The 25,017-nt window shown below is 41.8% G+C and overlaps 1 protein-coding gene across 1 annotated transcript; it reads right to left on the reverse strand.

The window, feature by feature from the left end:
* Positions 1 to 15,072: 15,072 nt before the first annotated feature.
* Positions 15,073 to 16,350, reverse strand: NPY1R (neuropeptide Y receptor Y1). Its single transcript, XM_074148058.1, has 2 exons — positions 15,652 to 16,350; positions 15,073 to 15,531 (listed from the first exon to the last, which is right to left on the reverse strand). Exons 1-2 carry the CDS (start codon positions 16,348 to 16,350, stop codon positions 15,073 to 15,075), a joined length of 1,158 nt encoding a protein of 385 aa, XP_074004159.1.
* Between the last annotated feature and the right edge of the window lie 8,667 nt (positions 16,351 to 25,017).

The raw sequence follows: 25,017 nt of genomic DNA on the forward strand, positions 1-25,017 counted from the left end.
TAACGTCCTGCCAACATGGCTACTGGAAATACATTTACTTATAATGATGACCAAACCCTCACTAAAAATAAAAAAAGAAAAAGTCTGCAACATAGTAAAACCGAGCTGTGTGGCATGCTTAACATGCTGGAAGGAAGGGATGCCATCCAGAGGGACCTGGACAGGCTTGAGAGGTAGGCCCATGCGAACCTCATGAAGTTTAACCAAGCCAAGTGCAAAGTCCTGCACCTGAGTCACTGTAATCCCAAGCACAAATACAGATTGGGCGGAGAATGGGTTGAGAGCAGCCTGAGGAGAAGGACTTGGGGGTGTTGGTGAATGAGAAGCTCAACATGACCCGGCAGTGTGCACTGGCAGCCCAGAAAGCCAACCATATCCTGGGCTGCATCAAAAGAAGTGTGGCCAGCAGGTCGCGGGAGGCGATTCTGCCCCTCTACTCTGCTCTCGCGAGACCCCACCTGGAGTACTGAGTCCAGCTTTGGAGCCCCCAACGTAAAAAGGACATGGACCTGTTGGAGTGGGTCCAGAGGAGGGCCACGAAGATGATGAGAGGGCTGAAGCACCTCTCCTATGAGGACAGGCTGAGAGAGTTGGGGTTGTTCAGCCTGGAGAAGAGAAGGCCCCGGGGAGACCTTATAGCAGCCTTCCAATATCTGAAGGGAGCCTACAGGAGAGCCGGAGAGGGACTCTTTGTCAGGAAATGTAGTGACAGGACAAGGGGTAATGGTTTTAAACTGAAAGAGGGGAAATTTAGATTAGATATTAGGAGGAAATTCTTTCCTGTGAGGGTGGTGAGACACTGGAATAGGCTGCTCTGAGAAATTGTGGATGCCCCATCCCCGGAGGTATTCAAGACCAGGCTGGATGGGGCTTTGAGCAACCTGGTCTAGTGTAAGGTGTTCCTGCCCATGGCAGGCGGTTTGGAACCAGATGATCTTTAAGGTCCCTTCCAACTCTAACCATTCTATGATTCTATGATTCTATCAGAAACAGTAGAACTATTCTCTTAAGAAGTTTTTACAACACAGGAAACTATCTCTTATCTTTACCAGAGGATTAATCCTTTCCAGTTTTGTCTAGAGGAGGGCAACCCAAGATTTCCTGCAAAATACTGAATCCAGGAATCTGCCCAGCCATGTCCTAGGCCGTGTCCTAATTGTCATTGAAAAGGAGTCAAAAAAATTTTAGGAGGTTTCCTGATTCAAATGATCAGGACACAAATATGTGTGGGATGCATCATGGAGCACAGCGCATATACAGCAACAACATTAATGTTCAACAAGGTAAAGAATGCATGTCTCATGTTGCAATGAAGTTTGTGGACTTTTGTAGGCTCCACAGCAGGGCCTTGATATTTAATACTGAGTAAAACATTTAAAACTCACAGTATCACAAATTGGCAATTCTAAAAAGTTGCCAGAGGGGATCAGCAGGGCAAAAAAATAAGACATTGATATGAAGGGCTAGTGATGAGAAATGTGCTGATCCTATACCAGGTTACCATATCTGAATTGTAAAGGAGGTTTTGTGTCTATTTGAAGCATTTGGGGGATGGGACAGTGGCGAACAGTAAGCATGGGTACAGAAATGGCTCAGCTGTTCTGTGTATTGACAGAGTTTGTAGGCTGGTTATCTGAATCCCCCAGGTTACAGAAGACAAATGTAGCAGCTGTTACCTGAATTATCTGAAACATATTTGCAGCACAAAGGGGACTTTCCCAAAGACGGGTGAGGTACAGAGCTGGAGGTAAAAACCACCACATCTCTTACGAGACAAGCTATACCAAGATCCCCAAAAGTTTTATGCTTCTACAGACATATGTGGCACCTAAACAAAGTTTTTAGTGATCTGCTTAAGAAACTGAAGGTGTGATTGCAATTCATGCTGGCTTATTTTACATAGTTCTCTGTGCTAGTGACTGGACAGTCTGGATCGATGGGCCGAGGCCAATTGTATGAGGTTCAACAAGGCCAAGTGCCGGTTGCTGCACTTGGGTCACAACAACCCCATGCAGCATTACAAGCTTGGGGAAGAGTGGCTGGAAAACTGCCTGGCAGAAAAGGGCCTGGGGGTATTGGTCAACAGCCAGCTGAACCTGAGCCAGCAGTGTGCCCAGGTGGCCAAGAAGGCCGACAGCATCCTGGCTTGTATCAGAAAGAGTGGGGCCAGCAGGACTAGGGAAGTGACCATCACCCCATCCTCGGCACTGGTGAAGCCACATCTCAAATACTGTGTTTAGTTTTGGGGCCCTCATTACAAGAAAGACATTGAGGTGCTGGAGCCTGTCCGAAGAAGGGCAATGAAGCTGGTGAGTAGACTAGAGCACAAGTATTATGAGGAGTGGCTGAGGGAACTGGGGCTGTTTAGCCTGGAGAAAAGGAAGCTGAGGGGAGACCTTGTCTCTCTCTACAACTACCTGAAAGGAGGTTGTAGCGAGGTGGGGATCGGTCTTTTCTCCCAAGTAACAGGCAATAGGACAAGAGGAGGTTTAGATTGGATATTAGGAAAAAATTCTTCACCAAAAGAACTGTCAAGCATTGAAACAGGCTGCCCAGGGAAGTGGTTTTGTCACAGTCCCTGAAGGTATTTAAAAGATAAATAGATGTAGTGCTGAGGGACATGGTTTAGTGGTAACTTGGCAGTGCTAGGTTAAGAACTGGACTTGATGATCTTAAAGATCTCTTCCAACCAAAATGATTCTATGATTCTATGACAGTGTGGTTTATGCCACATGTCAATACTAATGCAATAAACACAGAGAAGATTTTGGGGAAAGGCAGCTGGATGATTATCCCATGTATGGCATTTGGGTCATTGGCCTCCATTGAGCTATCATGAATACAGTAGCCAGAATAGTTCAAGGCTAAAGAACAGGGATAAACAATGGGTTCCAAGATCTTTTCTAATGGCATTGGGCAGGTTAGTTTTTGCTTCTTTATCTTCATCACTATTGTGTTTATGTAGCAAAAAGAATTTTAAATGCCTGAGATAGTGCCTTTTAATGAGAGTTAGGTGTCTAAGTCTTTATTGTGCCTGAAAATTAGGCCTTTAGTGGTTTTGGGTTTGCTTTCCCAGTATACATGCTGATCACAGTACAAAACTTAAATGGACCCTGTAGATACTGCAAATACTGTTAAAGAAAGAACAAAGTAAGAATAAAGAACCCGAAGCCCTGATACCTCAAAAAACTACTTTCCTTCTGGAAAATAATTATCGATTTCTTACCTTAAAAAGTTATATTAATACATTGCTGGGTTTATTTCATACATTTTATAAATCACAAACAGTTATTTTCCATGACCATCATAAATTCTATCTTAAATTTAGAAAACTCGCCATCAAATTCTTTGTATGTTTGGAGAGAGCTTGTAAGATCATTTGAAGGGCTGGGTAGAAAAAGGAAAGTACTTTTAAAAGAGGAAAAAGGAAAATGATGGAACAAACTCCACAGAAGAAAAGAACACCTGGGAGTACGCCAACATTAGCACAATACCAATAGGCATGGGACATAAAGCAAAATCAGCAACTCCTACTATTTCCTCTGGAAAAACTCATACTGAACCCAGAGAGGAACTCCATTTTGATCTCTTAGATTTTATATCCATCTTATGAACCAGAATTTACTGAGAAAAAGGACATTAGTCAAAATACCAGGCTACCATGAGTTCTTTTTAGAAATGTGTTTTCAAGTATGTGACAGAATGCTGTGCATCAAAATCAAGTTCTATTTTACTGTAAAACTTCTGACAAGTCAAGAAGTAACAGTATTCTAAAAACATCTAGATTTTTATTTCAATCACTCTTTCTATTCAAAGCAATCTTTGCAATCCATCTAGTGATGGATTTGTATGCATTTATTACACATTTACATGCAAAAGTTGTAATGTGCAATCCAGATATATGCCCCTGCAATTGTTTGCTAATACAGTCAGTGAAAAGATCTCAGCACTGGGTATTAATGTAATGTGCACATCTATGTCTTAGCAACTAGACTGAAACTCGGTTAAAACAATTTAACATTTCAGATTTTAGTTATTATTTATTTCTTTCAAGAAAAAGCTGCTGTTCAAACTTAAATATGTGATACAAACCAGCCTCAGTGAGCATAGTAAATAAATTCACACCTGGAAATAGGCTCTCTCATTTTATTTGTACCACATCATAGTCTCTGAGCACTTTACAAGGGGGAGAGGCTGAGTCATATATGATTTCATAGGTCAAGCTTAGCTAAATCAAGGCAATTCCCTTCAAATTAGAACGTTGAAAGTGAGCTGAAAATTGGAGTTCACAGTGGTTCAACACAGTAATTGCTGGTAAAAGTATCCCACTCTGATTTAAGTAAGACAGTTTGAACCTACTTGCATACCTGAATATATTTGGAGAAAGCTCAGGGCTTTTGAAATATCAGGGCTAGTGACATTGCTTAGCCTATTCCTCAGACAGAATCTTGACTGCTGCATTTTACTGAATACAGTTCTGCAGACTCAGGGGCATAACTCTTTCTTTACTCATTGGACGTCACCCTGCAGCAATCTATTTCTTCCATGTAGTTTCCAGGTGAAGAAAAAAAATCACAGAAACACCAGCATTTGCCATCCAGAGGCCCACACCATGGATCACCACTGCACATGGTTGTAGAGTTTACTAGAAAATGTGTATTTCCATGTTTAGTATGTTTCTTGGAACAGAGCTAACAGTTTCTGCAGTATAGTGTACATGAGAGGTGGTTCTATATGGAGAGACAATAATGGTTGTCAGCATGCAAAGCTTAAATCAAAAGAGAAGTTCAGACTCATTGGAAGAAGTAAGCATGTCAGGCTCCAGACAAGGTCCAATCAACTCTTTTTGCTTGGTAAAAGCAGCTGTTCACATGACAGTGGCCACCCAAAACAGTACACCTCATAGCAAGTCAGAGCCGGCACTGGTGGATTAACAAAAATTTTCCTTATTACAACTTTAGGGCACCGTTTGACTAGCATCTTTGTGTGACCATGCCAGCCTAAGCACGGTTCATTTCCATCCCTCATCATTCACTCATTCTTCCCATTAACCTCTGCCCTTCACACCTGAACAAGTGTTTGTGTAACCAGGTGACAAATTGAACCAATTCCCTCATTCAGATCCCTTCTTTATTCTGAGGTTTATTCTTATTGTTATTAAGCTGCAGCTTAGTTTACCCTTCAGTGTGACAAGTGATTGCAGTGCGTAGGCGTGGGAAGAGAGGAAGGTGGGGAGAAGGATTGCTTAATCCTGAACCATACCTACAAGATGTCTGTGGGATCATTATTTCTGTGACTGTGATATTGGCTGCTTGCAATGGGAATAGAGAGGGCCAGTGTAAAGAGCTGCAAACACAACACTGAAAGGAAAGAGACAGAGCTTCTTAAACCCAGGCTTACTTGGAACTTGAGTTAGAGTAAGTTTCCTGTTGTTCTGGAAACAGTGCCATATATAAGATGTTTCTAAATAATTATTGCGCAAAGAATATGTTTATCTCAGTTTCTGTCTAATTAAAGCAGTCTTATCTGCTCTTGAATTCTGGCTAACTCCTAAGGCACAGTAGCAGAATAGTTTGAGGTGTAATTAAATACTCCTGCTAGCAGGCATCCTCTTTCGCAGAGCACTGAAAAATCAGCATAGATTTCAGATTGGATCAGTGTGGGTAGAGGCTTTCAGTGAAGTTTTTAAAGTCATCAGAACTCTCTCTCTCTGCTACCCTGAACTAAAAACAGAAGTTGGCAAGGTGTTTGGTGAAGAGGGGGGAGGATTTAAGAAATCACATAAAAATATACCATCTGAGCAGAGACTTTTTATTTGGCTTTTTTTTTTTTTCCTAGTTGCAATCATAGTCATTGTACAAATAGTGCTGCATTTCTAAGAAAACCATATAAGAAATCAATTGGCAATATCCAGTGTGACAGGGCTAGCACAAATTTTTACTAAAAAATGTATGAATAACACTTGTGTCTTTATTACACAGCTAGTAGTATTGCATATATATTCATCAGAAACGCTGCTTCATCTGCTGCTTTTTAAAAAATACATATTATACCAAGTAAGCAAAGTATATTAGAGCAATCAGAATTCTTTCAAATTCAGCTGGCTTTAGAGTTGCAAAAGAATAATTTTTACTGTCAGCACCTTCACTGACAAGTTCTCTCTCTAACATAGGAATCATGCTAAACTGGATTTTACTATTCAAGTATTTGCAAGCTTTTTTAAAAAAAAATAAAAATGCTCAAAACACAAACTTTGACAAACACATGTACTACAGCTTGGCCTAGAAACTGATAATTATCATACATTTCCTACCACAGGTTATTTTAAATAACCAAATTAATAAGATTTGTATTCCATATCTCTGTGCCCTGTATCTCCTCCTCAGCCCACCAAATTTGCCTCAGCTCTCCCCTCACACTCCCATCCAGACTAACACTGCATTACCAGAACCATTCTGCATAAGTTCTCCCATGGTCCTCCTTCCCATGTTGACCTGCCTGGCCCAGGCATAAAGGCAGACTCATTGCCTGGATAATGCTGGCCAAGTGGCTGCTGCGAAACATAGCAGGCAAGAGTGAGTTTTGTATTCTTTTCTTTACTCAGGAACTGATAAAAATGCTTTTAGCTGCATAGCTCCTATTTTTCCCCAAACTTGTAAGACTACAACTGTACCAAGTTACTCTTAGATTCAGTGCTTTTCTAACACTGTGTATAAATCAAATATAGTTTAACAGAGATATCTAAGCGTTTATTATACCAAAGGTGGAAATCAGAGTGAAGTGGCAATATTTCTGTATGAAATGTTGCTTGGATCTTGCTTAATGGATTAGTAAAAGCAATACATCATATAATGTGTTAGCATCAAAATGTTTACAAAATAAGTAAAAAGGCTTTTTCATAGTCCAGTGTCTTTTAAGAGATTAGTGAAATCAGAACGTGTTGTTCAAGATGCCTGAAGAACTGACATTTGAGAACATTTTCTCTGGCGGTGTTAAGACACGGGAGTGAAATAAATGGAAAGCTAACAGTAACTACACCGTAGGAAATATGATTGCCAATAGGTAAGTTTTAGAAACACACAATATTTTGTAGCTTGGAGATAAAAACAGCTTCTCTTAGACTTTACCTGAAGAGAGTCATCTCTATTCTGTGAATAAATTTCTGATGCTGTAGTTCACAGAATCACAGAATGGTTAAGGTTGGAAGTGACCTATGGAAGTCATCTGGTCCAACTGCCCTGATCAAATAGGGCTGCCTAGAGTCAGTTGCCCAGGACCATGTCCAGAAGGGTTTTGAATATCTCTAGGTAGAGAGACTCCACAATCTCTCTGGGCAACCTGTGCTAGTGGCTCAGTCACCCTCACAGTAAAAAAGTGTTTCCTGGTGTTCAGAGGGAACTTCCTTTGTTTCAGGCCCATTGCTTCTTGTTCTGTCACTGGGCACCAACTAAAAAGAGCCACTGATCACCACCCTCTGGGCCTGACCATTCAGCCAGTTTTCAATCCACTTCACTGCTGGCTTATCCAGCCCATACTTCTTCAGCTTATCTATAAGCACATTATGGGAGACAGTATCAGCAGCCTTACTGAAGTCAAGGTAGACAGTATCCACTGCTCTCCCTCATATACCAAGCCATTAAATAGATTGGTAAGATAACTTCATTATAGAAGGCTATCATAGAATCATAGAATCATAGAATCATAGAATGATTTGGGTTGGAAGGGACATTAAAGATCATCTGGTTCCAACCCTTCTGCCATGGGCAGGAACACCTTACACTAGACCAGATTGCCCCATCCAGCCTGATCTTGAATACCTCCAGGGATGGGGCATCCACAATTTCTCAGAGCAGCCTATTCCAGTGTCTCACCACCCTCACAGGAAAGAATTTCCTCCTAATATCTAATCTAAATTTCCCCTCTTTCAGTTTAAAACCATTACTCCTCGTATTACCACTACGCTTCCTGACAAAGAGTCCCTCCTCATCTCTCCTGTAGGCTCCCTTCAGATATTGGAAGGCTGCTATAAGGTCTCCCCGGGGCCTTCTCTTCTCCAGGCTGAACAATCCCAACTCTCTCAGCCTGTCCTCATAGGAGAGGTGCTCCAGCCCTCTGATCCTCTTCGTGGCCCTCCTCTGGACCCACTCCAACAGGTCAATGTCCTTTTTATGTTGGGGGCTCAATAACAGTATGCAAAAAATATATTTTCTACTTCTCTACCCCCTGAAACATCATCGCATTGCCTGTCACGTTTCTTCAAATCCTGTATGACCTTCCACCCATATGTTCAAGCACACATTGAATAAGGATCTTTCAAGGACATCTTTTCACAGAGAGTTTTTATTAAGAAACAATATAAATAGCATAATAAAAATGTCATCGCTTGTGGGGAAAAAAAAAAGGTTGCAAAGTGAAAAACAACAGCATAGTATCAGTGTGAACACAAACCAAGAAAGACAAGGAGAGCTTTGTTAATCAGGTTGCTTCTCCTGCCATAAACAAATGTTTTCCATGTTGTGCAGAAATAAAAGCAAATGGACTCATGTGCAGTGGGTGGCTGCAATGAAAAGCTGTTATTTTTTGATTGTGCCGAAAACGTTTTGTTTCCTTCATCTCAAAAAGAGATCTAGATTAATCTAAGGTGAAGAATTTTATAATATGTTTTCGGAGTAATTTATAAAGATCCGTATCCCTTTTCTGAAAACAGGAGCAGAGAACCTATTAATCACACATCATTTGTGACCACCACTATGCCCAAAACACATTTGTGTATCATTCTGTTGGCCCCAAAAATAAATAAATGTCTGAGTCTCCCTTTGAGTCTTTTTGTGTATATCTGACAGAATGCGTCGTCCTCATCTAGATCTTCTGCTTTTTTGCTGTTTTTCAAACTCTGTGTATCTATTTCCCTGCATATCTGAAATTTTGCATTATTTGTGGCAAGTTAGTTAACCTGCAGAGCCTCCCTTGTGCATCAATCACAAACATTTTTGCACCTGGTGCAAATCTCTTGTAACTAAGCCTGATCTATGTCACATAAGCAGATGGTCAACCCAGATCTTCGAAAACGTGAGGCAGAGTGTGCTCTCACTTTCGCTGCAATTCTATGGAGTGCAAATTCTGAGAAACTTGCTTACCAGAAACTTGCCGGAAGAAAATTTTAACGGAAGAAACTATTTAAAGCTGAGCACATGCTTAAAGCACTGTCCTGAATAGAGCCGAATTTTGCCGTGTATTCGTGTACTTTACAAAATCAGAGTTCCTGTGGCTTATGAAGAAGTGACAGCAGAGGTACCATGGAGGCTGGAGGAAGGGAGGCCGTAGTCACTAGGCCTAGTGCTGGCCCTGGCAGCTGGTCGTCCCTTAGCAGCCTGTTTAGATAATGGAGAGAAAGACATTTTGGTAGGCATGCAGCACCTAGAGCAAAGCAGGTGTGAGTGGCCTTGGGTTGCCACTGGAGGAAGCTAGGAAAATTGCCATCCTCAGGATGAAGTCTTTGTGAACGCTCTCCTTAGTCTTTGAAATAGCAACTTCAATTGGACCATTTGATATATTCAATATATTCATCAATGACCTAGATGAAGGGATAGAGTGTACCCTCAGCAAGTTTGCTGCTGACACAAAACTGGGAGGTGTGGCTGACACTCCAGAAGGCTGTGCCGCCATACAGGGAGACCTGGACAGGCTGGAGAGTTGGGCAGAGAGGAACCTGATGAAATTCAACAAGGGCAAGTGTAGGGTCCTGCACCTAGGGAGGAATAACCCCATGCACCGGTATGGGTTAGGGGCTGACCTGCTGGAGAGCAGCTCTGTGGAAAAAGACTTGGAAATCCTGGTGGACAACAGGATGACCATAAGACAGCAATGTGCTCTTGTGGCCAAGAAGGCCAAAGGTATCCTGGGGTGCATTGAAAAGAGCATGGCCAGCAGGTCGAGGGAGGTTATCCTCCCCTTCTACTCTACCCTGGTGAGGCCCCATCTGGAGTATTGTGTCCAGTTCTGGGCTCCCCGATTCACGAAGGACGGGAACTGCTGGAGAGGGTACAGCGAAGGGCTACAAAGATGATTAGGGGACTAGAACATCTCTCTTATGGGAAAGGCTGAGGGACTTGGGTCTTTTTAGTCTGGAGAAAAGAAGGCCAGGAGGGAGCTAAATCAATGCCTATAAATACTTAAAGGGTGGATGTCAAGAGGATGGGGCCAGTCTTTTTTCAGTGGTGTCCAGTGACAGGACAAGAGGTAACGGTCACAAACTTGAACATGAGAAGTTCCACCTAAACATGAGGAGGAACTTGTTTACTTTGAGGGTGGCAGAGCCCTGGAACAGGCTGCCCAGAAAGGTAGTGGAGTCTTCATCTCTGGAGACATTCAAAACCCACCTGGACATGTTCCTGCCCCACCTGCTGTAGGTGGACTTGCTCTGGCAGGGGCGTTGGACTAGATGATCTTCAGAGGTCCCTTCCAACCCCATATCATTCTGTGATTCATTAGCTCTATTTTGCATGGGGAGAAATATTGAATAGAAGTTATTTGTGGCCACAAGTAAATTAAAATGTAAAGAGACTAAGGCTAGTCATATTTTTTACTCTTACATGTAATCCTCAAACATTTTAAATTCTGCAAAACATGGACAGATTAAAAGAATTTACTTTCACATTGACTTTAGTAATGACTCGGGTATTTAGTAATGACTCAGGGAGGCAGATACCACATATTAAATAACACAGGAATGAAAAGGACATGGCAGAGCATAGAGCTGTATATATCCTTTGGTTGAGAAATGGCTGTCAACAAAACTTATCATTTGGTTATAATTATTATTTCTCCAGTCTTTCTACTCAGCTGAATTAATTTTATCTATGGCAGACAGAAGTGTTGTTTAAGATCATGTTTCCTACTGTTACATATGCTCTAAAAATAGGAAGAGAAAAAAAAGGCTTACTTATTGTCTTCATTCTTTATGCACCAGTTTGGTAAATTCTTTGATGCAAGGAGTTAGGAAGCAAAGCCTTAAACTAAAGCATTGTCAGGCACTGGAATACAGAGAAAATCCAGAGAAAAACTAAATGCCATTTCTATAACAAGTTGAAATGCAAAATCTGATTTTTAGGAAAGAGTATGAGGTGCCAGCCAGGGCTGTACTTTTCTTCAGTAGAGTGCCTAGGCAAATTATTAAGTTTAAGCAAATTCTCCAGTTTCATTGATCTCAAGAACATTTTCCTGAGGTCAGAATAGAATGTGATGAACAAGTCCGGATTTAAATATATGCTGATTTACAGTCTGAATATGAATCAGTATAAAATTTTGCTTTTAGGATCCATTAATAATAGCTGGTACTGTATTGCAAGACAGCAGAACCAGAATATATGAACCCTCTAGCTCTTTACACCTTCATCGGTGATGAGGTGCAGTCAGCATCAGCTCAAGCAACCTGGGGGGGTCCAGCCATGTTAACTCCTTTTCCTGTTTTAAATCTGATTTATTTACATGGTGGAAAAAACAGGATTGATATTTATTCTTTTTTAAATATCCAGCTTTTTCCTATCCTGCCAAAAGCGGATATTAGTGTCAATTAATTGACTCCATTGTTATCCTTTTTTTATGAGATATGAAAGTTGTGGATTACTAATACATAGGGACAACACCACAACTAAGAAATATGTTGCAAAAACCAATATGGGAATACAGAAGTGTTTATTAAGATGACATACAAATAGGCGGGTGTATTTAGATTATGCAAAGCTTTAAAAGTCTGTGGTGGATAAAAGTGAAGTTTAAGATGATAAAATAATTGACAAATGGAGCAGATATTAATGTTTATTAAATAGTTACATTTGTCATATAAGGCTGTAGATTTGACATGAAATGCATTGCACATAAATAGTAAGATACATTATAGATCCCTCAATGTTCTGTTTTTCTGTCAGTAAAACTTTTCTGCCAGTCTGAAAGAATAAGAGGGATCTGCAGGCTTTTGAGATAGGAATCAGTATGGGCTGAAGTGTGGGGAGTTTGACAAAACAGCACATAGAAAGAACAAATATCAAACCAGAATGACACAGAAATGATAGAGAAACATGAGACCCAACAGCTTACCCTGTAAAGAAATTTAGCATATAGGGGATGAGAAGCCATGCTGGAGCTCTGAAAGTGAAAAAGAGGATTAGTGTTGTAGCCAGGTGTCAAGAGGGGAAAGTCTCCAGTGGCTTTTGAGGACTCCAGTGTCAAGTCATGAAACCAAAGGCAAAAATACTGCTCTCTGTAGATGTCATCTACGCCCTGCAGATGTCAGGTCAGCACCTCAGAGAGACTACTTTTATTTTTGTCCTCACAGCAAACTCTTCCAAAGAGCAATGATTTTGCTTCTGAAATTCTCCAAATGCATTTTCTTGCTGAACACTCTTTACACTGTGTTCATTTCCGCTGTCATTTCAGGAAGCATCCCCTGTGCTATTCACATGACGATGTACTAGCCTGCATCCTTAGTAGAGGCTCAGAAAGGCTTCTTGCAGGGAAGTGAGGAAACATGTAAGAGAAGCCTGATCCTAAGACAGCAGTGCAGTGGAAAAATGGCTCCTGAGCTTAACACAGATGAGTCAAAGGAATGCTCCTACTTACACTTCAACTTGCATATCAGGTGTTGGTAGGCAAAAACCACCTGGCATATTCTCAGGAGACAGTATAAGACAGTATCAGATAGGCTGTATGATTTGAGACTGTACCTCAAGCAAGAGAAAGGTTGACACAGGAGGAATTATGTTGCTATCCCACTGGAGATCTCTGAATCTTAGGACACACCAGTTTTAGGTTTCTGTGCACCAGCAGGTTCCTCTAAAGTTGCTCCAATACCTACTCTGTATAAACAACTTATTCAGCCTGTCTCAAATAATTTTGTTTTCTTCTTCCACTGGATTGGAAGAAAGTGCTTTTTTCAAAAATGGGAAAAAACATAAGATTCACTGTGATTTCCTTTCTACTGGGAAAAACGCACTGTGACATTCCTAATAGACAAACATGGCTGGATTTCTACATTGTATCTCCTTGGGAAAATACACATCCCTTAGCTAATAAAAAATATTGGAAAGTGACAGGGGAATAATTTCAGGAGACTCTTGTCAAATTATTAACAACACACTCCATAGAGAACCACAAAGAAAAGGGAAATCTCATAAAATACAAAAGGGCCAAGCTCTGAAAGAAAGTTCTGTCTTATAATTCATTTTCTACATTCCCTCTCTGTTCTCAACCACAGAAACCTCCTTTTTAATTAAATTATCTGCCAGTAGAGAAATAAATGGAATTATAATGCACAAGAACACATTGCTACTTTAATATTCTACACTATTTATAAGACAGCACAAGGCACAGGTTTTTTACTTTTAAATACTGGCAAACCCAATAATTTTCATTTCTTAGGCATTTATCCATGTCAAATTTGGAACATGTTAAATTCATCATCACATCCTGAGATCCTTTTGCTCAGAAAGATACCAGGTGAGATTTCCATTTATGCTACATTTACATTTATATCCATTTTAAAGACCCTTTATCTCTGCCAGAATGGTTTAAATTGACCTTGCTAAAAGAAAGTAGGGTCTATATTGTATTTTAAAAAGCTGATTATTCAAAAAGGCATTGATTATACAGCAAAGTACAGTGTATGACACAGAACCTCAGCTGGCTGATATCGTTGTAGTTTCATTTACAGCAGTCAAGCTATGCAGGTTTCCCTCAACTGGGGATATAGTCATGTATATTTTGTGTAATTAGAGGATATATATTTTAAGCAGTAAGACATAGAGCTCTATTGTGTATATTTGGCAAATATTTCCACGCTTCAACCAACTGTGGAAACTGTGAGTTTGGAAGCTAAACATACCAATTACACCCGAACTATATCCATATACTCCTTTTATATTTTGCAGATCTTGATTAAACCATCCATTGTCTTGGAGATAATCCAAGTTTATACCATTGCATCTGAACACTGAATATTATGAGGCTATACATAATTTATATAGATCATCACTAATTATTATGAAAAGACTCAGGTAGCTGAAGCTTATTTTTTTAATACCAGACATGATTTTCACTGTCATCTGCGAGGGTGGAATCGCACCTTGTACAGACAGTGAACAGTCCCATCTCCCTTTAGATTCTGGACACAGGTCTCAAGGAGAATTTACAAAGTTCATAGGCTTGGGATGGACAGTAGATTTGATCCCAGCAACACCAACTCCTGTCAGTGACGGTAGATGAAAATGGGGTTTGGGTTTTTTTAATTAAAAGTCTGTATTATTAAAATCAGCTATAATCAGTTGGGACTGAAGGCCCATTTGGACTTTCATTTGCTGTGGTGAAACATCAGTTATCCCATTGTGCTCTGTGGAATTACTGTAGGGTTTTATTCTCGTAAATGAGAACAGAATTTCTCTCTTAATCCTGCCTTTGAACCTAAGTGATTACAGCCTGAATTGCCTCTATGAACGAGACAAATGCATGTCCCCATTTAACATATCCTACAGGTTTCACAGAATCATTTTCTGTAGCCTACACTGATTTTACAGGTTTTTAACCGATCAAAAGCTGGATTAAAAAGAAGAAGAAGAAGAAGAAAAAGAGGAAGAAGAACTCTTCAAATCAGAATGTCCTGATTTTATTCTGGGATGGGTGTCCTCTGTAGTGACAGCCTCCCTGTGGTTCATATTGTTTCTAATGGTCTTAGATGGACACTCCTGAAAACTCCTTCTTTGAAAAAAAATCAATAAATATATCTTTGTGCTAAAGCACATAACTGTACAAAGAAAACAGAACAAAAGACAGATGATGAAAACCATAGGTAGTAGCAGGTCCGACTATGTTTTATAATAAGATTCAGATATAGCTGCTGCAAACATTAAAGCAGAAAAGGGGCAAAAATGCACAGTGTATAATTTCAAAGTGACAACAATCAAAGTTCCTTGATAAAAAAAGAAAAACATTACCCATTTTGTACTCGTTATGTAATTGTGCTTGTCCTTGGACACTGCCATCACACTTCCAGCAGGTTGGTGTAGAATTTTTATTCCTTCTTTATATTTTGTCATCATCATCACTATTTATTTTTTTAAATGCAACTGGACTTGTCTGCTTTAAAGAAGTTTTTGAAACATCCGTGTGCATGGTGGACATGGCTATAGTCTCATAATCCTCATCACGGGAGCGGAAATGACAAAAATGAAATAAAAACTGCAGATCCCTTTGGAAGTTCTTATTGAGAAACCCGTAGAAGATGGGATTCACACAGGTAGAGATCATGGCAGTGAGGTGGCAAATCAGGAACAACAGGTTGTGGCTGCAGGTAGCAACAGGCAGAATTTCATGATTCCAATCAAACACAATATTGAAGATGGTGAGAGGCAGCCAGCAAACTGCAAATGCGACCACTATTGAGATCAGCATGATGTTGATCCTTTTGGTTTCAGAGGATCTGTACTTACTGTCTCTCATCTTGTCCATCATGTTGTTCCTTTTTTTTAATCGTATGTATATCTGCAGGAAATTCAACACAGAGAAACATGTGGGATAATTTAACCTACAATCGTCATCTTTGCAAGGATAAATAAACATCAGATAGAAAGAAGCACGTACCACAATGGGATTCTCTCTTACCTTTAAGTAGCAAATAAATATAAAACAAAGTGGTCCAAAGTACTGAATCACCAAAAGCGTCGTGGTATAAGAAAGCCTGGCAGTGTCCAAGGGAAATAGGTCCAAACACACATATTTGTCCTTATATTCATCAAATGTTATGTTTCTGAAGGGTTCATCCGTTAGCACATGGTAGATCAGGAAAGGCAAGGAGGAAGCTGTGGCTAAAATCCATATGGCAGCAATCCCCATGTAGGCATGTCTGTTGTTCGGCCTCCAGCCACGGGGATTGATGATCAGCTGATGGCGTTCGATAGCAATGAGGACTAAAGAAAAGACTGAGACAGTGATTGAGGCACATTGCACAAAAGGATTCAATTTGCACATGGCCTCCCCAAAAATCCAGTGGTCCATTAAAGTATACACAAAGGTAAAGGGAAGACACATGATGGTCACGAGAAGATCAGAAAAAGACAGGTTGACAATGAGGATGTTGGTAACATTGCGCATCTCCTTTTGTTTTAAAATAATGACAATCAAGGCCAGATTCCCAGAGACTCCCAGAATTATCACAGTCCCGTAAGCCAAGGCCAGGGTGAAGACCATGGCCAAAGGCACATGGCAATCCTCATCCTCAAACTGCAAGATCTGCGAGTTCTTCTCTGAAAAATTCAGGTGACTGGAAATATTTCCCAAGGGGGCGAGAACCGAAGTATTCATGTTGTTTCCAACTCGCTGTACGACGTTCACAGCCGCCGTTGTCGCTGTCATCCAGACCTCCCCCGCAGTTCAAAACGCGCCCATCAGCCCGCCAGGAGACCCTCAGCTGAGCCCCCTCCTTGGGGCCGCATCTCCCTCGCACCACCTGGGGAGAAGGCAAGGAGCAGGGACGGTCAACCCCAGCCACGTCACCCGCCCCGTCACCCCCATGCCCGCCCTTCACCGACACAGAGCCGTGGATTGGTGGGGTCCTGCGGGGGAGCGGAGCCACCCCGGGCTCGGATAACCGGGGAGCGCGGGATGCGTGGTGCTGCCGCTTCCCCTGCGGGTGGGGGTCACCCACTCAGAGGCTTGGGAAAGCCCTGTGGGAGGACGGCAGTGGTGGGGGCTACAGTCCCGGGGAAGAAAGGCAGAAGGCAGGATCAAAATGCAGCTCTGCAAACGAGGGATGCGACCCCTTCCCGACCCTTTCCCAGCGGCACAAGTTCCACAAAATAACAAGCTGAGAAGTAATTTCAGTCTTCTACCAGAGTAGCCTTTACTTGATGTTTCACATCTCCTTGTTACAAGTTTAATCTGCAAAGGTCTGCTTTCTCAAGCTGCTCTAAGTGGAATTATATCCAGCCATCGCATAAGCGGAGGGGGGGGAAACCCCATCTGACTAATGTGAGGGGCGGAAAAATTACTCCAAAAATCACTGCATTCTTTTTACCTAATACATGCACTTGATGTTGAGCAGCCGAGTGCCCACAGCAGCACTACCACTGAGTCAAAGGCAAATCAGGAACTCTGAACACCTTAATCTCATCTAGCAGGGCTGTGCAGTAAAGAAAGAACAAAACAAGATGAAAGACAAAAAATAGCAAAAATTAAAGCACTGCAGAAAATGTCTTTACCCATGCAACACAAATAAGCATGCCTAAATAACCACCCCCTTGCAAGGGCTTGGATTTTAAAATCAGAGAAACTTGGGCATATGTGTTCAGGAGGAAAAAATTTAAAAAAAAAAAAAAAAGAAAGAAAAAAAGAAAGAAATCAAATAACCTGGCACACCTTTACTCCAACTTACTGTTAGTGGCAGCCGTCCCGAATCTGGAAATTTCCCTCTGCCCACTCTCCCATGAGCTAAATTTATTCCTTGCTTAACCCGAGGTTATGGTAATGAAAGTAATGCCACTTAAAATTCACACAAGTGGGTTTCAAACCCAGCTCCATATGGCGAGTATCACAAAAGCTGTAAAAATATTGCCCGCTAAAATGTACTTCATTAAAAGTTACCCTGAATGGGTGGGTTTGTGCTCTTAAATGATGCTTGATGTAAATCTCAGTTCCATCTAAGTCACCAGAGAAGAATCTTCTTTGTTACTGGTGGCAGACATCCTTTTAACCAGCTGTGTGCTAGGTACCAGAGCTGGGGCTGCCTCCTCACTGGAGCAGAGCCAGCATGCGAGGGCTGGACTTGCAGCTCCAGCTCCTCCTGAGGGTCATCCTTTGGCTGACCATGCCAACACCGTGTCTTTTCAAGCTAGCTAGGCATGCACCTGAGCATTAGCTCTCAGACCTGCTGCCTCTGCTAACTAAATTTATTGGGTCTCTCTAGTCCACAAAGTCTGTTTTAGGGTCCAACAGAGAGCCTCCCACCCCCCAGGGCCTCTTGAAGCACCACTTCAGGCAGAGCCAGAAGCAGGTGCTTTACCCAAAGGGCAAGTGTGTGGGTGATGCAGAGACTCGGGACTCCTCAATTCCAACAGTATGAATTTACCCCAGCCTAAAAATCAGTGTCCGGATTTAATCACGATCTCCACTGTCACTCGTACAGCACAAGGTGGGCAGTGCAGACATGGGACTTGATGGGACGATGGCAGGAGCAGAGTGGGCAAGGGGCCATGTTCTGCAAGAAGACAACTGGGCAGGTTTTCTCACCAGCTGGGACCAAATTGTGCCCAGCAATGAGGTGGCCTGTGTTTCAGGCTTTTGGTTTTTCTTTTCCTTTAGCCAAGCCATGCTCTTGCATATTTATTAAATATCAAACTGAAAATTGGAAAATGCCACTGCTTCTTGGTCCTTCACCTCTCCCTATAGCAGAGATGCAAGGTAAGAGCATGGCTGAGAACCAGCTCAGAAACACATCACTGCTGGCAAGTGACAAGGAGTTCTTCCTCCCTGCCCACCTCTCCAAAAGGGACTAGACATCAGAAGGGGATGAAGTTGCATCACCTGGACAGCTGCACCGTTCCCTGTCCTCTACCCCACTAGCTCCCAAACCAGGAGAGAGATCCTTCCCCATCCTGGGTGCTGGCATGGGGTGGGGAGAGCCCACAGCTCTGCAGACCCCTCCAGATGATTGCACAGTCTCCCCCACTGCACATACCCTTCTGACTCTCCAGGAGGATTTTGGTCAAAAGTTTAGCGCCAACGGACAGAAAGGGTGAAATAACGTGCTGTGAGGTGACTGGAAATGCACTGTATAAGTATTGGAGCTCTTCAAAAGGAGACACAAAACATTGTCAGCCCAAGCCAATGGTTCACCCAGCCGCTCGCAAGTCCAACCTGGAGCCTACCCTTCCCTGGGATTTTGTCATCTGCACCTAAGAGAGCAAGTGAACACCAGCCTAACCCGCACGCAGCCACCCACAGTCATGGGAAAGCAACCACTGAGGAAACTCACCTTGCAACTGCTCTGCCCGTCTTTGATCTGCTCAGGGGCTGGCTCGGGAGGCTGGAGAGAGAAGGAGTAGGGAAAGGGGAAGGATCCTCTGGTATTCCTCCAGCTGAGATCCTAAAGATTGGTGAGGAAGACTGGAGACTCCCCCTTAAAGCCGAACTCCACCTTATCTCAGTATCACATGATCGTGCTCTGCTGAGCAGATCCTGAAAATCTCACTGCAAGCACATCACCTTTAAATTACACATCTGGGGGTGGGTTGCCTAGTAATTCCGAAATAAATGCAATTAAATACTGAAACAAAAGAGGAGTGGGGAGAGCGCAGGGAAAAGCTCAGGAAGGGAGACAGCTTCCAATCAGTCTGGCTGTTTCAGCATTTTGTCTGCAAGTTATTGCCATCTTGTGGCCAAACTTAAGATGGAAATAAAAGCTTTGTCGGAAAGAGGTCGAGAAGGCAATTTTAAGTATAAGAAGTAAGTTACAAAGTTTGGGTTTGGCTTCTTAACCCAGTATAATTAGCTTCTGGTCTGTATTTATCATGAAAAGCAATGACTGGATTAATAAGAATTGTCAAGTTGCTGTTCTTGCTATTTTTTTCCAGCTAGGAGCAATAAGAAATTATTTTAAAAGTAAAGTAAGTCAATAAATTATCAAGCCTCAGCTGTCACTGTGGTCCTCGTGGGTATTTTTCTATTCATCCCAGCCAAGTGGTTCACCGTCCTGTATGATCCATCGGAAAATAAGGCATTTCTGCAGATTCATGCAAAGCACTGGGATATTCCAGTGAGCTGGAAGGAAAACGGGCCCCTGAAAATAAAGAACAAATCCCCATAGTGAGATGCAGAGCTGGAAAGGTAGTAGCTGTTGCCTTGGCCAGCTCTTCTGCTTCTTTTGAAAACTCCAGCTTCCAATAACCAGATATTTTACTTTTTTTAAGGAAGCTGGCATGAGTAGCTCTGGAAACTACTACCAACTGTAGGAAGATAGTTTACTGTTTACTGAACAAATTCATAAAAAGCAAAATGGAAAAATTTTATTTTCCATTCGCTCTTCTTGTGATCCTGAAATACCTTGCTGTCTCACTCAAAAAAGCACTGCTACAGAAGATTTACTTCAATAGGTGTAAAAACCAGTGAGTTTGGAAGTCCGAGAGAAGTTACCCAGATAAACTTAAGCAACACTTTGAAAATGCCCTGACAAACCCCACAGACTGTATTAGGAGCTTGGTTTTCTTGGAAAACAGAAGTGCCCTAACTCTTAAAAGGCTCCAGATTAATTTTTCAAGTGTAAGGAGTTACACGCTCTTTCATTCTTACCTTCAGGCATACTCTTATTACATGGCGACACTGTTACGTTGTGGATAACTCTCAAGTGAGAAACCACGTTAGAGCTAAAAAACCAGTTGCAAATAATAAATGACTGTAACATTTTTTGCAGAATGAGCCTCCCAGGAAGGTTTCAGAGCCCAGCACTGAGGCTGATGTTTATGCTGTATTTTCAGGAGCTCGGCTCAACTGCATTGCAACCGCAGTCCTCGATATGAGAAAGGAAAGTGTAGGCATACCTCAAGGTTGCTATAAACCAGTAGCCAGGGCCCTGCTGACATTTTAACAGCAGCAGCCAGAAGATAAGTGCAGGCTGTATATATTGCCTCCCAAGAACTTCAGCCATATGTGGGTCATTAACATGCACCAGACTCCATCTGAGCAGAGCAAAGGTGGATAGACTCAGGCAAGGATCTATGCGGAAGATCCCATAAAGAGCATATTTCTGTCTGAAGCAGTGACACTCTAGGACATGTAGAACTGAGGACTCTCATTGCTATGGATGTGGAATGATCGATTCACATTACAGAAACAGAATTATTGTCCAATATTGAGATTTTTAAGGTCAATAGATGTATTGCTAGGCAGGGAAAAAGTCTTTTTCTATGCCAGGATGATCTCACTACTTCCCTGTAATGCTTCTACCCATATGGGCAAGACAGCTATTTTAAAAATTAAAATAGGCATTCTGTGATACAGAATTGTAGTACTCTGCCAATAGCTATCCAGAGCAGAGATCCATGTTTAGGACCAGTTCAGAATAAGAGGCTTGGGTTTAAATGACAAGGTGTTAGTAGCAGGGGGGCTGCAGGGGTGTCTTCTGTTGGAAGACACCAGGAGCTGCCACCATGTTGGACAGAGGCGTTTTCAGCCAACTCTAAAATGGACTCACCACCGGCCAAAGCCGAGCCCATCAGTAATGCTGGTGGTGCTTCTGTTACAACATATTTAAGAAAGGGTGAAAAATGCTGCATACCAGTTGTGAGAAAGAGAAGTGAGAAAAATGTGAGAGAACCAGCTCTTCAGACACCAACGTCAGTGAAGAAGGAGGGGGAGGAGGTGCTCCAGGCACCAGAGCACAGATTCCCCTGCAGCCTGTGGTGAGAACCATGGTGGCACAAGTTGTTCCCCTGCAGCCATGGAGAGCCTTGGTGGAGCAGATATCCATGCTATGGTCCATGGAGAGGAGCCCACACAGAAGCAGGATTTCTGGCAGAAACTGCAACCTGTGGGGGACCCACACTGGACCAGTCTGTTCCTCAAGGACTGTACCCCATGGAAAAGATCCATGCTGGAGCAGCTCTTGAAGAACTGCACCCTGTGGGAAGGACCCACATTGGAGCAGTTTGTGAAGGACTGTATCCTGTGGGAGGGACCCCACGCTGGAGCAGGGGAGCAGCGTGAGGAGGAAGGAGCGACAGAGACAACATGTTATGAACTGACCACAACCCCCATTCCCCATTGCCCTGTGCTGCCCAGGAGGGTGGGAATACAGAAGAGCCAGGAGGAAGGAGTGAGGTTGAGCCTGGGAAGGGGTGGGGGGCGAGGGTGTTAGGGGGAAGGAGAAGGGAAGGTGTTAGTTTTGTCTTTGTGTCTCAGCATCCTACTCTATTTTTAATGGGTTAACCAACCAGAGGCATTAATTTGGTGTCCTAGCAAAATCCAAATAGAGAAATGCCATGGTTTCTGCCACAGAAATTTCCAAAGTTTCAGATAGGTATGATCTTCTTTTCCTCCATATTGTCATTAGTCAGGAGGATCTCCATTTCAGCTGTAAACAGTGATGCATAAAACTTCACATTTTAATGGTTAGTATATACAAGAATCTCAAACATCGTATAAACACAGGTGAAGCAAGCCTCATAATTCTTCTTTTATACTCTGGAAATATAATAATTACCTATAAAAGACTGGAGATAGACCTTAACTCACAGTGACGGCAGCAAATATTCATGGAGTTATTCACACTGCAGATGGGTGCAAGGTCAGGCTTTAAATAGTACAGTGGAGCAATGGAAAAGCTTGCCTTAGTCACTGAGTCTTTCAAACATATATGCTATACGTATCTGTGTGTGTATACATATATACACACACACATATGCTATAATCCAAGTCTTACTACAAGCTTCCTGCTCTGCCATACAGTTGTATGCACACCTCAGACAACTGAATCTGCTGGAGTTATATCAGTCTTCTCTGAAGCACTTCACATACATGTGAGCACCAAAACACACTAATATATAATCACTCTAACCAGAGACAGGCTCTTTTCAAACTTTTTCCATTATGGCTATCTAGAATACATGTTGTGCAGTAAATTTGACATAGCATCAGGTATCTTCTATAGGAAACTCAGGCTTTAGCAGTTCCTAGCTATTCTGTGCATCTCCAGTCTCAACATCAAGCTGAATGGCTCGAGCTGGAGCACTCACAAAGATGTCAAATGCTTCCTCAGTAACTCTTATTCTATTTATGACCACTGTCAGGACATGAGAACATTGGAGTAGTGAGATAGCCACTGTGTTAAAGATTATCCTCTTCCAGGGAGTAAATTTTTTCAGTGCATCAAAGGCACCCTGGACTGGAAGACTGTGTTTGTTTGTGTGCATATGCATATTTGTGTGAAGGCATGACATTGCAAAAAGAGAGTAAGTACAATAAACAGAACACAAGTACCTCAACTAAGGAAATAGAACAGCTTCAGTAAAAGAATACAGAATTTCTTTGAAGCAAAGGTATTGAGAAGGCAACAAGATGTTTTTAAGAAACACATGGAAAAAATATGCCAAGAGATCAACCCATTAAAATTCTCTCTCACTGTAACTCTCAAAAAAGGAAAATAAAAGATCCATAAAATGAGGCTGTCACTTTCATTCCAATGTATTGTCATATGTTCAGGCAGTGCAATCCCTCTGTAAAATTTAAAACCCACTGAGTGAAAGAACACCACGAGTGATTTGTGGTTTCTACTGTACATAAAACAAACTGAAGTCACCACTATGGAAATGAATGGAAACACTCTCTGAAGGTTTTTTTAACTTTATTTTTATTGTTTTCATTTTCTAGTAATGATCATCAGTACCACTGAAATACTTGCATTTCACATTATGCTATTCACAGATAAGGGAACTGATGCTCCTTGGGGCAAAAGTCTGTCATCAGTAGACTAAATAGGCATTTTGCTGTTGAGTACAATGAGAATAGCAGCAAATTCTCTGTTTGTCTAAGAGAATGTTCATTCTGCAATGACTGCAACTGACACCAAACATAACAGCAGTTAATTTGACTGCTAATTTCACAAACCCAAAGAAGCTGCCTGAATAATTATGTTGTTAATCTCTGATGAGTCTTGCTACTGCAGTTCCACTTTCAACAATACAGCCAAGCTAACTAATGTAAAGCTATCCTGATCATATGCAATGTTACTTAAAGACTGCTTCAGATATAACCTAAACTATGTCCACCTGGCTAAAATACTAAGTCAAGTTTTCTGCTAGAGCCACCCTACTCTGTCCACTCAGGGTTCAAACTCACATACACTCATACACAAGATTTCATCTGGCTTCAGATGTAGCAGAAATAGGCCCTGAGCTCCAGCATGATCATCCAGTAGGGGCATTAATAGTCAATGTGAGTAACACCAGCCAACAAACGTGATGACACACTAGGCAGCAAAAATGATCAATTACATGCTCGCCCTTGGTAGTATTTTATTAGCTAAGTGTCAGATCCCCTGCCTTTCACTGCAAAGACATCTTAACCATTGCAACCTTTTTATTACTCCAAAGCTTGCTGTCTTCATACCCAGCTTCTTTATGTGAGGTAAGAATCTGTGGAAGGGATGGGCTAAATATACATCTACAGAAGCCAGACATTAGTGGTATTTTTAATAGTATTTTTGTGGGGGATGAACAGTTGGGTTGATGTGCGTGAAAAATTTTGACCAACAGAAATGCTTTATATGTATCTCACAAAATGCCTCAAACTCTGTAGTAGCTATGTCCTACTGTTTTAGACTGTCTTGCTGAATAGATGCTCTATTGGTAGCAGACTGTACAATAGCATCAGACTTTGATTCATGGACAGTTTTGACTCAGGGAATTGACTGCATGCTGTGAAAGTTGGACGTTAGGTGGCTTAGACCTTGATTTTTTTTGTTGCATTCATCATTTCTAACCAACTTCAGTTGGATCTTTGAGCCTTCATGTGTTTCACAGTTAGCCTTTAGAGGCTAAGTTTTCAAAGATATTGGGGCAATACTCCCAAAAGAAAGATACATTTGAGAATGTGTTAAGAAACATGCCAAAATTAATTTGCATTCTTATAACCAGAGTTCTCTCCTGTATTTTCTGTTGTGCCCTTCTAATTTGGGAATCCCAGCTTTCTCTCTACAATGCAGCATTTTTCTTCCCCAGCTTTTCCAGAACAGGTATCTTTCATCACCACCACCTCTTACTTCCTCAAGGACTTCTCCATGATTTCAACAACCCTATGGAGGCTCATATCTAGCGAAGTTGTACAATTATCTCTTGTCAATCCTGACATTAGATAACTCTAATGTCAGTACCTTTCCTATCTCTAGATCACCTATTTTATTATTCAATAGTATTACTGGCAAGACAGAAGCACACAAACAGTGAAAAGGAAAAAATTGTAATGGTCTGAATAGTAATTGCC

This window comes from Numenius arquata, chromosome 5 (genome assembly GCF_964106895.1).
Source record: "Numenius arquata chromosome 5, bNumArq3.hap1.1, whole genome shotgun sequence".
NCBI lineage: Eukaryota > Metazoa > Chordata > Aves > Charadriiformes > Scolopacidae > Numenius > Numenius arquata.